Source organism: Dermochelys coriacea, chromosome 1 (assembly GCF_009764565.3).
Source record: "Dermochelys coriacea isolate rDerCor1 chromosome 1, rDerCor1.pri.v4, whole genome shotgun sequence".
Lineage (NCBI taxonomy): Eukaryota > Metazoa > Chordata > Testudines > Dermochelyidae > Dermochelys > Dermochelys coriacea.
The window spans coordinates 20,156,888-20,172,306 of NC_050068.2; the positions used below are offsets into that span (position 1 = coordinate 20,156,888).

At 44.0% G+C, this 15,419-nt stretch overlaps 1 protein-coding gene across 1 annotated transcript in view; it reads right to left on the minus strand.

Moving 5' to 3' along the window:
- Window positions 1–15,419, minus strand: part of DLG2 (discs large MAGUK scaffold protein 2) — a 1,500,569-nt gene that overhangs the window by 778,650 nt on the left and 706,500 nt on the right. Inside the window, 1 exon segment of the mRNA XM_043504108.1 lies at window positions 11,887–12,048. Within this exon segment, the coding sequence (XP_043360043.1) occupies window positions 11,887–12,048 (162 nt within the window).

The following is a 15,419-nucleotide window of genomic DNA, read 5'->3' on the forward strand; positions in this document are numbered from 1 at the left end:
CTGGAGGGATGCAGCCCGAGCCTCACATGATGGACAACTTACGTGCAAGCTGCTATGTTCCCCAATAGTCTGAGGCAGACCTGGGCTGTGGTGAGATCATGGGCCATTCAAATCTGCCATTGCCCTGAACCTGGTCTCCAGCAGGAATGCTCTGGCTTGGATAGAGTCAAGTACTGCTCTGACAAATTCTATCCTTTGAACCAGGATTAACTTTGATGTTTTTTGTTTATCAACAGGCCTAGAACTTGTCAAGTAGCCTGCAACTTCGACACTGCGCTGAACTTGGGACCTGGAGTGCCCCTTGATGAGCCAGTCTTCAAGATACAAGTATATCTGGATACCTTGATGTCTGAGGTAGACCGCTACCACAGACATGCACTTTGTGAATACCCTTGGTACCATTGCTAGACTAAAAGGGAGCACAGCAAATTGGTAGCAGGTGATCCCAACTACGAAATTTAAGAACCATCTGTGTCCCTGAAATATCAATATGTGAAAGTAAGCATCCTTCAGGTCGAGGGCAGTGTACCAGTCTCCCTGATCCAGGGACGGAATGCTGGAGGCCAAGGAGACCATACAGAACTTCAATTTCTTGAGATACTTGTTGAAACCCTGCAGGTCAAGGATGGGGCACAGACCCCTTCAGCTATGGGATCAAAAAACAGCGGGAGTTAAACCCTTTCCCCTTAAGTGCAGAGGAACTTCCTCTATCGCTCCCACCTACAGAAGGTCCTGCACCTCCTGAGCAAGTAGATGCTTGTGAGAAGGGTCCCTGGAGATGGATGCGGAGGTAGGGTAGAAGGGGAGGGGGGATAGAAATAAACTGGAGGGTATATCTCCCTGCTACTGTGCTGAGGACTCACTGGTCCGATGTTATAGAGGCCCAGGCAGGGAGGAAGGGAGACCGGCAGTTGGGAAAAAAACAGGGATGTTGGATCTAGGACACAGGCTAGAAGGTCGCCCTTAAGCGCACCCTCAAAAATGCCTGTTTATTACCCAGTTTGGATGTGGGTAGAGCTCAAGTGAGCTGAGGTGGCCAGCTAATGGCCTTGCTGGTGCTCGTAGCCTCTGCCCTTCTTACATAAGGGCTCTGAATGGGAAGGGCCCCCAAACCTGTGAGACTGTTGCAGCATGAACAGCTTCCTTGCGGGCGCCGCGATGTACAGGCCCAGCAAGCATGAGGTGGCCTAGAGTCTTTTAGGCCGTGCAACTTGCAGTCCATCTGTTCTGCGAACAGTGCCAAGCTGTGTAAGGGGAAGTCCTAGATCGATTGCTGAATCTCTGCCAACAAGCCTGAAAACTGCAACCAGGACGCCTGCCTCATTGAAATGGCTGACCAGGCTGACCATAGACCAGGCTGTGGAATCCGCCATATCTGAGGCCGCTTGGAGTGCTGTACTGGCTACCGCTCTGCCCTCCTCCAGAATAACCAGGAATTCCTTCCTTGGCTCCTCAGGTAGTGACTCTTGAGAACTTTGCATGGACTGCCAGACATTAAGCCAAGTAGGGCCTGATGGTTGGCGACTCTTAGCTGGAGGCTGGCTGTAGAATAAATCTTTCCATCGAAAAGCTCGATCCTCTTCACCTCCCCATTCTTCAGGGTCGATCCTGGTTAGTCCTGTCTTCACCCTCATTGGCTACTAACACCACCAGTGAGCTTGGGGCGGGGTGTGTGTACAGGTATTCAAACCCCTTAGCAGGGGCATAGTACTTCCCCTCTGCCTGCTTAGAGATTGAGGGGAAGGGGGGCAGGGAAGAGGCATTTTGCCAGAGAGCTCTGATTAGTTTCACAACTCCCTCGTGCATTGGTAATGCCACCTTCGAGGGGGCTGCTGCCCCGAACAGGGAGTCTGAGGGCTCTGCCACTCCTTAGCTTCCAGACCGAGGTTCAATGCAACCCTCTTCAAAAGCTCGTGGTCGGTTTTTGCATCATCCGTGTGAGAGGGCCTCACTAGCATCTCAGTGGGTAAAGATGATGAGCAGGCAGGTAACGGTGGGCCTGGTAACTCCACTGCCTCTGCCAGGGAGCCTCAGTTGGAGATGGCTATCCCTGGGGAGCTCTCTCTGACTCCACTTCCAAGTTGGGGTGGGCAGGAGACTGTGGCTGAGCATCTGTCCGATGCCCCTAAGACTGACCAATGCCCCTGTGATGGTTGGTGAAATGCTCAGGAGTTCCACAGGTGCCAGAGGGTTGACCCCCTGGGGCCCAGAAGGAAATGTCGATGCCCCTGGCGAATGGCCTTGGCCCATGGGCAGGTCTTCCTCCTAGCTTTTAGAGCCTGAGGAGGGGGAGGCTTGCAGGGGTACCAGGACGGGACTGATCTTGCCCGTCTACCCCGTTCCTGTCAGCTCCGCAGCGGAGGTCCATGGAGAGAGCCATACCAGGACAATGTCTCTCGCTGATGCGATTCCAGTGACCTGTGGCTGTGTTCGACAGATTGGCTATGGTATCCCGGTGATCCACGCCTCACACTATGAGAGTGGTGCCACTCCATGAACCGGGAGCGAAAGGATCGACGTCTTGGAGGCCGTCAACATGCCCATGGGGATCCATACTGTCAAACCGGAGACAGGACTCTGGGGACCAGCATACCTATCCTCTGGAATGGTGCCACGAGCCTGGAGACTGATTTGGATGCTCCGGGCATCAGGGGTCTGGGGACATGCCTCCAAAGGTCTGTGCCACACAGCTGGCGATCAACACCAGGATCCCGGTGAACACTGCCTAGAGACTGGGAACACCACCAGGAACTCTGGCAGGTCAGCTGACCCGCATCTGGGGGCTGGTGGCGCTGTTCAGGTGAGCACTGGCGGAGCACCCTCTGCGGTGGGGAGTGGTACTGCACTGACAGAGACCACTGTTAGGGTCTCAGGGCAGGTTTCCCCCTAATGGGTGTCAGGAACCCCACTCTGAACTCGAGGGTACAGATGTGGGGACCTGCATGAAAGATCCCCTGAGCTTATTTCCACCACTTTAGGTTAAAAACTTCCCAAGGTACAAATTCTCCCTTGTACCTTGGATTAGGTAACACTGCCACCACCACGTGATTTAGACAAACTCAGGGAAAGGACCACTTGGGGTTCCTACTCCCCCTAATATCCCCCCAAGTCCCCCTTTCCTGGGAAGGCTTGAGAATCAACAAGATGAGCACAGACCAACCTTGGGGTTTTTTTTAGGACACACACAAAAAAAACCCCAATCATATTCTAAAAGAAACAGAACTTTATTAGAAAGAAAAAAGGGAAAAGAAGCACTTCTGTAAAATTAGAATGGAAGATAATCTTACAGGGAAATCAGATTAAAGAACTCAGAGGATTTCCCTCTGGACCAAACTTTAAAGTTACAAAAAGAAAACCAGGAATACCTTTCTCTCAGCACAGAGAAAATCACAAGCCAAAACAAAAATAAGATAACGTATTCCCTTGCTAGTACTTACTAATTCTAATGGAGTTGGATTGCTTGCTTCCTTGATCTGTGTCTGGCAAACACACAGAACAGACAGACTAAAACCTTTCCCCCCCACCCCCAAATTTGAAAGCATCTTGTCCACTTATTGGTTCTTTTGCTCAAGTGCCAGCCAGAGCTTCTTAACCCTTTACAGGTAAAAGGATTTTGTGCCTCTGGCCAGGGGAGATTTTATAGTACTGTATAAGGAAGGTTGTTACCCTTCCCTTTATATTTATAACACGGGGCTGTTATAATACTGTTATATTTATAACAGTAGCTGGCGTGGATGGCATTGGAGGGGACAGATTGTCCTTAGTGGCCTGAAAGACTTCCGGCATGGATGGCACTGCGGGTTGCCAAGTGCCTCTGCACTGCTCTCCAGGGTGGCAGGCAGGTCTTGAAGGGGGCTCGACAGCTCAGTAGGTTCTGGAGCCTGGCCACCGACCAGAGAGAAAGAGCTGCCTCTCGTGAATCCTAGCTCTTCTCTGGCTCTCTCCCTTTATGGGAGACAGGAGAATGCCCTCTCCCAGCCTTTCTTTGCTTTTCAGCCGGTACCAAGGATGGGGATCGGCCCCAGTCTGAGGTCGGTGCCAGCGGCGAGCTCCACATCGAGGCTGCAGTGCTCGGAGCAGAGTCCGATCTTGTTGGCTCTGATGCTGCTGTGAGGATGCTCGAAGACCAATGTCCCGCTTCTTTTTCGTTCATGGCCTGAAGCTCTTACAGATGCAACGCTTGTCACTCATGTGGGTTTCCCCCAAGCACTTTAGACAGCTTTTATGGTGATCACTGACTGTCATAGGTTTCTTGCAGAAATCACAAGGCTTGAAGCCTGGGGACCGGAGCATGGACAGCCCTAGGCTAACTCCTGTCAGGACTAACCAAATACTACTAACTCCAGCACTAAGGGAACTATAAAACTAAATTATATAGAAAGAGTTCATAACTAGACACAGTTGAAAGAAGTAAGCTTGCTGAGGCAAGGACACATTTCAGCACCGTCACTGGTACACAGTAAGTAGGAACTGAGGGAGGGAGGAGCCAGCAGCACCCCTTATACCAGCACATACGAGTGCCACTCCAGAGGGCACCAGAGATGGTCCCCTATGTATACCATTGAAGAAAAAACTTCCAGCACCAGTGCATGTGGTGAGCACACATACTTACAATGCAATGGACATGAGCAATCACTCTAAGAAGAAAAATTAATTTCAACTTCTGTATGAATTTGAGATTTAGGGGAAAGAAATTAAATTTCAGATACCAAAGATGAATAATTAAGATTTAACTGCATCACCATCGAGAGAAGACACTGTTAACATGTGGCAGCTCAGCAAAGATGATTTAAGCTGGACAGTAAGTCATCAACATATTTATGACATTTAGATCCAATAGAACATGTTACAAAGAGGCAGCTTAGACAGGGTCAAATTTTAAGCATGCAAAGGTCCTAGAAGAATAGCAACATACACATAAAATAAACCTGTGCCAGAGTATATGCAGTGCTATGTAATTGTAATTTGCTATTGAAAATCAAAGAGGAAAAGCAGGTGCCCCTGATAAATATGATCATTTCTTCCATTCTTCTAATTGTAAGAGGGAACATTCGTTAGCGTTATAAAAATTACAGCCCCAACTGAAGACTCAAATGCAAGCCTGCCTAGCTCGTTGGAAAGGAATATAGAGAATAAGAGGAATGTTTCCAGCTAAATGAAATTTTTTTCTATGCTATTCTCTCCCTATATTTGCTATCAGAACTTCTCATTCTGCAAGACGTGACTTAATCATAAGACACTTAAATTGAAGTACTGTGATTAATGTACAAGAACTGTACCCATTTATCCAAACAACAGATTTTGGAGGGTGAAAATGAGCTCATATTCCAATTAAATGCTCTATAGCAGACAAAACTGACATCTGAACAAGAAACTAAGCAACTCCTGGGCATTTCTAGGCCACTTTCTGCCTTAACTGCTTTAAGGTGATTTGGGGAAATGATCACCTGCAGCTACTAGGGTGAATGACAGGAGTGAAACAATAGTTCAGTTACTTGTAAAAAGGCCCAGGATGACCACTGCCAAGTGACCTCACCTCTTCCCTGGTGGTAGCAGCAGGCTCTAAGGAGCAAGGGATGAGAAGGCTGTTACCAGAGCCCTGTGCAGGACTATTTTTAATCCCACTCCTATCCTACCCCAAAATACCCACTCTCACCTGATCCCTCTATAAAGCAGCAGGTACTGCGGGACCCACAGGATCCCAGTCCCGCTGCAGAGCTCTACACTAGTCCCGTGCAGGGCTCTACCTGTTACCACCACAAAGGGAAAGTAGGCAGTGGAATCAGAGTCTGCTGCTACCAGACCGTGTAGGAGGGAATTGACTCTTACTAGCAGTTGCAGCATCAAATCTCTCATCTGCGGCACTTCTTGAGAAGCACCTGGCCTGTCAATAGCTTGCTCCCGTTGGTCAAATTCACAGTTACAGGCTTATTTCCTCTATCCCTATTTTCAGGGCCCTCTAAATAACTATCAAAGTTGGATCTCCCAGTCCCCAAGCCACACAATTCTAGGACTGCTTCCAATCAGGGCCCCTTTTCCCTTTCTTCATTGCTACAACTGTCCCCTGGCTCCGTCTGTAGGCTGGCCAATTTTGGTTGGACATATTCCTGGAGGTTAAATCACATTACAATCTTTAATTAAAGATTAATCTTCAATTCCTGGAGACTCCAGGACAATCCTGAAGGGTTGGCAACCCAACAGTATGCCTGAAGACAGTACCTTATACCTGCACCAAAAATAAATAAATGTGCATTAAGGTTGTAGTTCCCCTCCTCTTCCAGCAAGTGAGACTGTCAAGGAAGAGACAGAAGGAGAGGGATTTGAACTTTTCTACAGAAAGGATCCTAGCACAGAGCTCGAATGCAGTCTTCTGCATCAAATGCCACCAGAAGGCGACACTCAGCTCTTGCTTTAAAACAAGAAGTAAAGAGAAGGACTGGGAAAACGTGACATATAAAATATGCATACAATTGATGAGATATAACAAAGATATTCAGTTTTTTTTGTAATGAGCTACTCACATATTAAAAGCAAGGGAGATAGAAAAAACAAAATCAGCCAATACGAAGAATTCAAAGCAGATTTAAGAACTCTCTCTCTCATTTAATGAGCACTTATTAGATCTATTCCCAGATGGAAGAAAAAAGGGAGACATTTCAGTTAGAGAATGTATAGCTCTGGATACTAGATAAAGTTGTGAAGTATGTTTTAGCCAAGAAATTTCTCAGCAAAGCATGGATCCAAAAGGTAACTAACTATGTACAATAAATCTTTTACATACCATTCCTTACATTTCTATTAAGCAAGCACTTCCCACCCATATGCTGAAAACCTTCTCAATAACCACTTACCGAAGAAAGAAAAGGAGTACTTGTGGCACCTTAGAGACTAACAAATTTATTTGAGCATAAGTTTTCGTGAGCTACAGCTCACTTCATCGAAGGCTTGCTGTCCCAGACCAAAAGGATTTCCAGCAAATTCCACCATCTAGTGTCAAATGAAGAAAACTACAAGATGAAGATTTTTGACCGAGACCCTTTTCATTTTCCATTTTTCTAATACAAGCTAGGGAATCAACACAATTTGCTAACCCAGTGTGACACAAAAATCATTTCAGTAATATGAATATAGAAAAGTGGCCTGTTCACAGTGAATAAGGCAAAGCAAGGGTTTTGTGGAAGCTCCTTTAAGCTTCTACATTATAACGGAATAAAAGTTGCTTAGGTAACCTTAAATATTGTCCTTTTCTTACTATTGAGGGATTCACTCTGCCTCCTTAGCATTCTGAGCACAGGGTTTTTAGCTGAATGTACGAATAGCATCGCATAGGTGAACAATACACTCTACAGGCAAACATAAGAGCAAAATTCATGTTAAAAATCTGACATTAAACTAGAGTTACAAAGAAAGGAGATAGAACAACGATAAACAATGGAAGTAAACTGAACTCCTTGAAGATGCATTTTCCTTGTAAAGAGCGGACAATAAAAGCTGTTCACATCATGGATTTCTTATAGCTTTGGGAGTATTCTTAAAATAATTATTAAACTGTATACCCAAAAACATTATAAGCATTGTTAAATGTAAAGGAAGCACCTTTAAATAGACAGAGCTACTGGGCAGTGCAAAAGCTATGACTTCCAACATACTGTTTGGCTTGCCCTTTTTCTATTTTCTTCCAACACATATTGTGTCCCAGCTCATGCAAACTAGACCCTAGATACTTGAATGACATCCAACAACTGAAGGGTGGAGGGCATCAGTGTCTCACACCCTATCCAAGTTCCAATACAGCCTCCATCACACTGGACAACAGTGTCTTAGGGGGATAGATTTTCAAAAGGGCTCAAGGCCAACATTTCCAAGTATTCAGCACTTAAAATTGGGACCAGATTTTCAAACAGAACTTTGCTTCCATTTAGTCACCTAAATAAGGGACAGCTTTTCAGATGTGCACAGCAGCCACTATTGGGACATTTCTGGCCCAGGTCTGGCCACTTATTTTGGTGCCAAAATTATAGCTGAGCTCTTTTGTGTATCTGGCATCAAGCGCATAGAGGCTCAATACTAAACGTCAAGCTCAAACAAACCACATAGGGATATTTCAGCAAGAGACAATTTTCAGCTCATAGAACCATGGCAGATTTCCTCCCAGAAAGAACAACAAAAGTTATGTGTGCGAAGAAGAGGCTTCTTCCTTCTCCAAACTAATTCCATCCAGCTTATCAAAAAAATTGAGATATAAAGTTTAAAATAAGGCCTGATTCTATGATAACAAAATCTAGTTTCTTGCATTCACCACTGAATGAGATCTGCTATATACTTCACATATATCATTCACGATTTTCCATTCAAAAGAAAATAAGCTGTGCAAATCATTCTATCACTTTAATGTTTTATTTGAAAGATTTATTTGACCAAAGGCAGTCAAATCATTCTGGGGCCACAGACCCCACTGTGAAATCCCAGTCGGAGAACGATTTAAAGGCTATTCAAATATTTAACTCTTTATCTAGCAACCCACCATAGTGCCTGGGCGTCATGCATTCCACTTGGATTGCTTGTCAGATGTAAATCCCTTCTCCCCACCTGGTCGAGGGGAACTTGTGATTGTGTTACACACATTCTTTTACATGTTTCTCCTTTGCACCAAGTATTCTGACCTGCATTCACAAAACTGGGTCAGGACAGATCAAATTTTCCAGTGAAAACAACTCAGTAGGATTTTCTGACAGATTTATGCAACTGCAATTGTCAGCAGTTTCTTGCCCGACAGCAATAGACAGGCTGTATTAAGACCAGTACTTGGAATTCTACTTGGTAAAGAAATATTTCAACATTTCAACCACTTATGAGAGAGAAAACGTATATTTATACTATAGTCACATCTACATCTCCAGACCTTTATAAAGAGATAGTTATCGCCTCTCTCAAAGTGCATGTAACCCACTTCAGGTCCCTCTCCATACCAATCCAAAAAGATTGTTGTTACAGTCCCCTGCTACAGAGCGTTGACAGTTCATGCTTTTAGATTTGGAGGTCCCTAGTTCATCAGCCAAGATGACCTGTCACACACATACTGATTGAAAGCACATGAATCTCAATCTCGGGTTGAAAGGGGGCGTGCTCAGTCACATGTAGTCAGTCTCACCAGAAATAAGTGATACACTGTATATGCAGCATCTCTGAGAACCATGTGAGGGTGGAGGGAAGAGAAAAAAAGAGCACATCCTGGAAGAAATCATGAAACTCAATTAATCAGAATACAGAAAACTTGTAGCCCAAGAGTAGAGTACAGTAAGAGCTACTCTGCTTAGCCTTTCCTTGTGCAGATGATGCTACTCCTGCATTCAGATCCCAACAGGAGAAGAGGCTTTCGAATAGACTTTCGAGTCAGTGCTGAGGAACAACACTCAGTGCAAGAAGCAGTCAGACATTCCTGTCTGAGAACCAGAGTACTATGGGTCCATGACTTACTCTGCCCTTCCATACCCTCCCTACACTTAAGGGGATGACGCAGGTTGACCCAGGCAGGGAAAGTGGAGCCAATGTTTAGAAGCCAGCAAAAGAAAACAGCAAGAGACATATGCAGATGTACATGACTAAGTGAGAAGCTGGGGCAAGAGTCTAAATGAGAGACTCCATAGTGAGGAGCAGACCCGAGAGGACAGAATCAGAGACCCTTAAACAGGATCATAGGAGACTTGCAGTTGACACGAGAGTACAAGCAGTTTCACATAGCCCCTCTCCTCCCTGCACTCCCTTCGTGTAGCAAGTACTTTCCACTCCCACAATAGGAACTGGGCTGAGAGGCTTTAAAGGGCAGCTCCACAGATCTGGAACTACTCTCCTCCTCCACCTACCTCACAGCACTGAGTTTGCCTACCACAATCACCACATTAGCAGCCTGGGTCAGGTGACCTTACAGGGAAGTTTCCATCTCCAAGGTAAATAAAGGTTGTCTCTTTGCCTTGTCTACAAGAGGTCATCTTCTTTCCTTAAACAAAAATAGCCATCCTGATACCGTAAAGGGCTAGAACTCCTCACCTCACAACTCACCCCCAGGGTAATAAAAACTGTTGTGTCCGTGTTCTCTACACAACTTCAAGGATATGAGGAAACCACAGAGACAATCGGGCAACGGAACCCCCAGAAATTTATTCAATGGTATGTGCAGTCAATCGCTGCGGAGCCACTGGTCCCAGAGGATTTTCCGTCAAATCCATGCCATGCTCAGCCCCCATCTTCCAGCCCAGCTTGCTCAGGTGCAGTATCACCTCTCATCCCTCAGAGAGAGGGACGAGCTGCTGGAAGAGAGGTGAGGCCAGGCATGCTCCCAAGAGGGAATTCTGGTGCAGGGCTAGTCCCACAGCAGTGTTGATGTGGGGGCATGGAGGAGCCAAAAATCAGTGCTGTGAACGAGTGTCATCGTGACCTGCTGCATGGGGGAGAGAGCACGTAATCCCACTCACTTAATTTTGGCCACACCCCACTCCTGTCACAGTGGATGGCTGGCAGGGCCAAATCTAAGTGGAATGGGGCAGCCAGCGCTGCTCCTCCTTGCCACTGTCCATGGTATGCACAGTGCACAACGTGCATACTGCTGCGGGTGCCAATGCAGTCAGGCTCTAAATAAACCTGTGTTTACGATGGACTCATTAACATAAAAGGCCTAGCTACATATTGCTACACTGTTAGCACTGGCAATATAAGACAGAGACCCACTAGAGGGCTCCTGAAGTATTTAATAGGGATACTTAATTCCTATACACAACAAAAACTAAAAGCAGTACCTTCAGCAGGCCAGAGGCATGAAGATTGGTTCACAAAGCCAATCTATGAAGGAAAGGTGCTCCACCTGCCTGAATGCCACCTACACACATCTTAAAATAGCCTCTTACTTGCCACAATACTGTAATCACTGCTTGGCCCTCCTCCCTTTCCATAATCTGAACACAGTATCATGGAGGTCAACCACATTTGTCACCTGTAAACTGCTAGAGTCATCACCTGTAACAAATCCACCAGAACATCAACACCTCTAACTAAGGAGCCTACCATCTTTCTTTTCTCTTCCTAGTCCTAACAGAGGTAATAATCACTAGGAAAGCAACTATATTCATCAACCTAACAAGCATTGGGGAAGTTTTACAAACATTTTAAAGCTTGTACCACTTTTTTTTTTAAAACAGAAACTACATCATCTTTTCATCTCTTAGCATACAGTGCGTGTGATTATATGGGATTCTTTTGGGATAACAAAGAAAAATAAGTTAACTCCCTCATACAGACGAGCAGCTTTTGCATTGCTAGTGCACCCAAATGAACCTGATAAAGCATCTCCATATTTTTTATATGTCTGACACGTATCACAAAGCATGCAGTGACAAAGACAGGATAGCAACAAGTGCTGCAGCAATAAAAATTTGAACTGTGGCAAACAAATTCTTCCTTCATGGAAAAGTTTACATGGAACTTGCCACCAGGCTTAGGATAAGAAGCAAGACAGTACTTCATCAATGGTTATACAGTTACAATGCTTACTGTACCTCGGGAGAAAGTTTATCATGCCAAAACAACAATACCAGAACTTGCTTTTTTGGAACATTTCATCCCCTTTTATATATAAAAGAGAAGGTTTGTTTGTCAATACACATTCCCCCCCCCAAGCTCTCACAAAGCTAATATAAAGCTGTGCCAGCCAAGCAATAACCTGTTACTCTACAATATCCACCAAGCTTTAAAGACCTGCCACAAAACAATCAAACTTCACTGAAGCATTTCAAATAGCAACTTGCCCATTGGACAAAGGATCTTTCTCCAGGACTATGGGACAAGTGATCTCACCTGTTTTAAGGCCAAAGCCATAATGAATATTCATCTTACCTTCAAAGGAGAGATGTGTGATTGCAGGACATATCCATGGACATTTTCTATCTGAGATAAGTTCTTTTCTGACACATGAACAAGTTCTGGTCCTCTCACTTCATGGGTTAAACGAGGTAAGGTATGATCATGCAGGGCATCCTCATCTTGATAGCGATACTTCTAGGATAAAAAACAAGAATAATAAGCAGCTGTGAAAACAGCACACATGTATTAATATCATTATAGATCACTAGTCAATATTAGCTCTCCAACCTCCACCCAATCAGTAACCCATGAGAAACAACCTGTTTCCAAGCAATTCATCAAAAAAGAGCCAGGTTTGGTAGTAAACTGCACTGGTGCACAAGACTTTTACCTTCAAAGATGTGATCTGAAATCCCTTCAGGGGCCATAGGGGAAAGAGAAACCTGTTGGTCTTATCCTAGTTTCTAGTTAACATTGGTCCACATCCCCACATGCTCAGAATAATATTACATTACACTTCTGTAACATTTTCCATCAGAAGATCTGAAAATGCTTTAGAAACATGAGGTAGGCTCACAACAGTCTTTTTGGGCAGGAAACTGGGTGGTGTATAACTAGTCCCCATATTACAAATGGGGAAATCATGGGACAGAAGGGTTAAAATGACTTCTCCAAAGTCAGACAAACATTGTAAAGTTTGGCCAGATTATTTTCTTTCAGTCAGGGCTTAGGGGAGAGCTACAGGGCTTCTTGAAATCTTTGGCACAAAGTGGATGGAGGTGGTGCTATTGTGAAATTTTGCTTTCAGCTAAGAGATCAGTAATTCTGTAACATGCAAAATCAAATTTTTTTTTTAAAAAAATATACAAGTACTTGGTCCTACTGGCCTTCTCACAAAGTTAGATGCAAGAACAGAAAACTAAGCATGTCATAATTTCACAAGAGTTTTGGCACTGGAGGAAGATTTTGTTGAAAGCCCCCTTTACTCTATTTCCAATTTGGAATTCAAACCTCACTTTTATTTTAAAATTGTGATATACAATAGTAAAGTTATGTCAATTCAAGAAAGACATTAAAAATCAGATGTGATGAACTGCCCCCCACAATCCACTGTAAGGCGAGTTCAGGTGTGTGCTGTTGGTATACACATGGTTCCAAAAGTTTACAGTTCATAAACTCTCATTCTGGCATAAACCGATTATTTATAAAATATACAATGGGCAAGAATTGGTCTCTGTTCCCTCTGTGGGGTATGTGTGCAACACAGACTTTCCATATACTGCAGTTATGGAACATACACAGTAACTGGCACCATGCAACTCATTTTGGCAAAAAGCCATCAATCTAATAGACAGCATTCCAACCAATGCCATAAGCCTTGGCACACAGACAACTGAAACCCCAAGCAATCCATTATCCTCTACTAATTCTAATGCACCCCTTTTAAGGAATGTGTCCAGTCACACTGATGCCATAAATATACTGAGCAATTTGCTTAAACAAAACTTTGAGAAATAGCTGCATAATGCAAGAGTCATCTCATCTGCTTTGCTACAATAGCTCACAAACTGGACAACTGCATCTCTATCAGTGTCAATGCAAGACATCCATGAAGAAGCCATGACTGGTTCACAAATCATCTCTTAATTCTTATCCTTATGATGGCATTGCTTCAGAGCCTGCATCAGCTATCTATCCACTACCTGATCAAGTTCAAGATTCTGGTTCTGACTTCTGAAACCTTCAAAGCACAAATCCACATTATCTCCAGGACGCTCTCTCTTTTCAGGGAGGCTCCAGCACCTTGAGAAATATGATCAAACAGGTAGTCGTACATTAAAGCAATGGATGTTATAAGAATATAGACAGATCAGGCACAGCATGCTTACAAGTACTCCTTTTCTTATTGGAACCCCAGGAACTCTCAGAGTAGAGACTGAAGTTTTGTCCTAATTTATTGCTCTGAAAAAACAAGAACAGCTCTAGCTCCATTCACCAAACAATTTTCCACTCAATGCATCCGATGAAGTGAGCTGTAGCTCACGAAAGCTTATGCTCACATAAATTGGTTAGTCTCTAAGGTGCCACAAGTACTCCTTTTCTTTTTGCGAATACAGACTAACATGGCTGCTACTCTGAAACCACTCAAAGTGTGTTTATCAAAATTTTCTGTGGGGAAAAAACCTGCTGATTCAGTCTACATTTTCCAATTGCTCAGTTAGTTGAATCAAAATTATTCAATTTGTTTCAGAACAATGAACTGTTCCATTTTGGTCAAAAGCATCACTTTGCCATTTAGACATTTCCAATTGGAAACGTTTTTTCAGAAAAGTTTTCCATATTTAACTTTTTGTTCCCTCTTTAGAACAACAAGAGATTTTTGAAGGGTCAAAATTTTCAGTGAAAGAAAGATTCCTTTCTTTGAACAGCTGTCAATTATTGTGCTGCACTCAAACAAGTCAACTACAGGTTGGGGATGAGCTGTTGTGCCAGGCAGCAGAAACATGCATACTGCAATGTAGCTGAAAAAAACAAAACCAAACAGTAGTCCTAGGCAATGTAGGCAGCGTGATCTCCGAGTCAGTAGACCAGAGTTCTTTTTCTGGCTCTGTCACTGACTCACTTCATGATCTTGGGAAAGTCACTTCTGCACCAAGAAGCGGGGAGGATATTTACCATCCTTGATTAAGTGTTCTTCATCCATAGATCTTGGAGCACTAAGTAATAGGTAATAGTATCACTTATTATTATTGATACTTGTGTGGAGCTCATACACTGCTTAGCAATACATTCCCTGAGTAGTATAGAAAATCTTCACAATTTTTATCAGCTTCTGCAGAGTTGTTCCATCCCATTATTTTAGTTACTGTGTTACTTAACGGAAACACATGGCTGATAGTTTATAAGATATTTACAACAATGCACTCAAACAAACATTAAAATACCACACCACAAATCAAAAGTAATCTTTATCACTACAAGAAAGCTGTCCATTTTCATTAAAATCCTAAATTAAAGAAAACAACCTCAGTCAAATTAGCTGAAGTTGCTATCGTTAGCGATTTGTATTTTTAATACATTCTTGGTCTGTTATTCAAGAATATCAAACTTTTTAAAATGTAGTCCTGTTATAAAGTTACATTAGACCTTGTAACAGGGGTCTGGACTCCACTTCCATCCTCTTCCTTGCAGAAACTGTAGGGACTCCACGGGGTGTGTTCTCAGTGAAACTTTATTTCAATTCCCCCTTTATCACTACAGTGCCCTGTGCTCCCACCTCTTTACAATATTTGCCAAGCTTTAGGCCCTCTCCCCAGGAGAACAGAGATCTTCTACTACTGCATGACTAGATTCAACTAGCCCTGATCCTCCCTCTCCCCGCTGCACTTCTTTCCTGTATCTCTGCTCAACCCTGGGCTGATGGGGACCAACTGAGTTCTTACCCCACCCAGCCCACCAGCCTGATCAAATAATTACCCCAACCAGCTTCTATTGGGCCACTAATTAGCATGTGAGTGACCAGAGTATAGACTCACCTACTCACTCCCTGCATACAGTTAGACCTA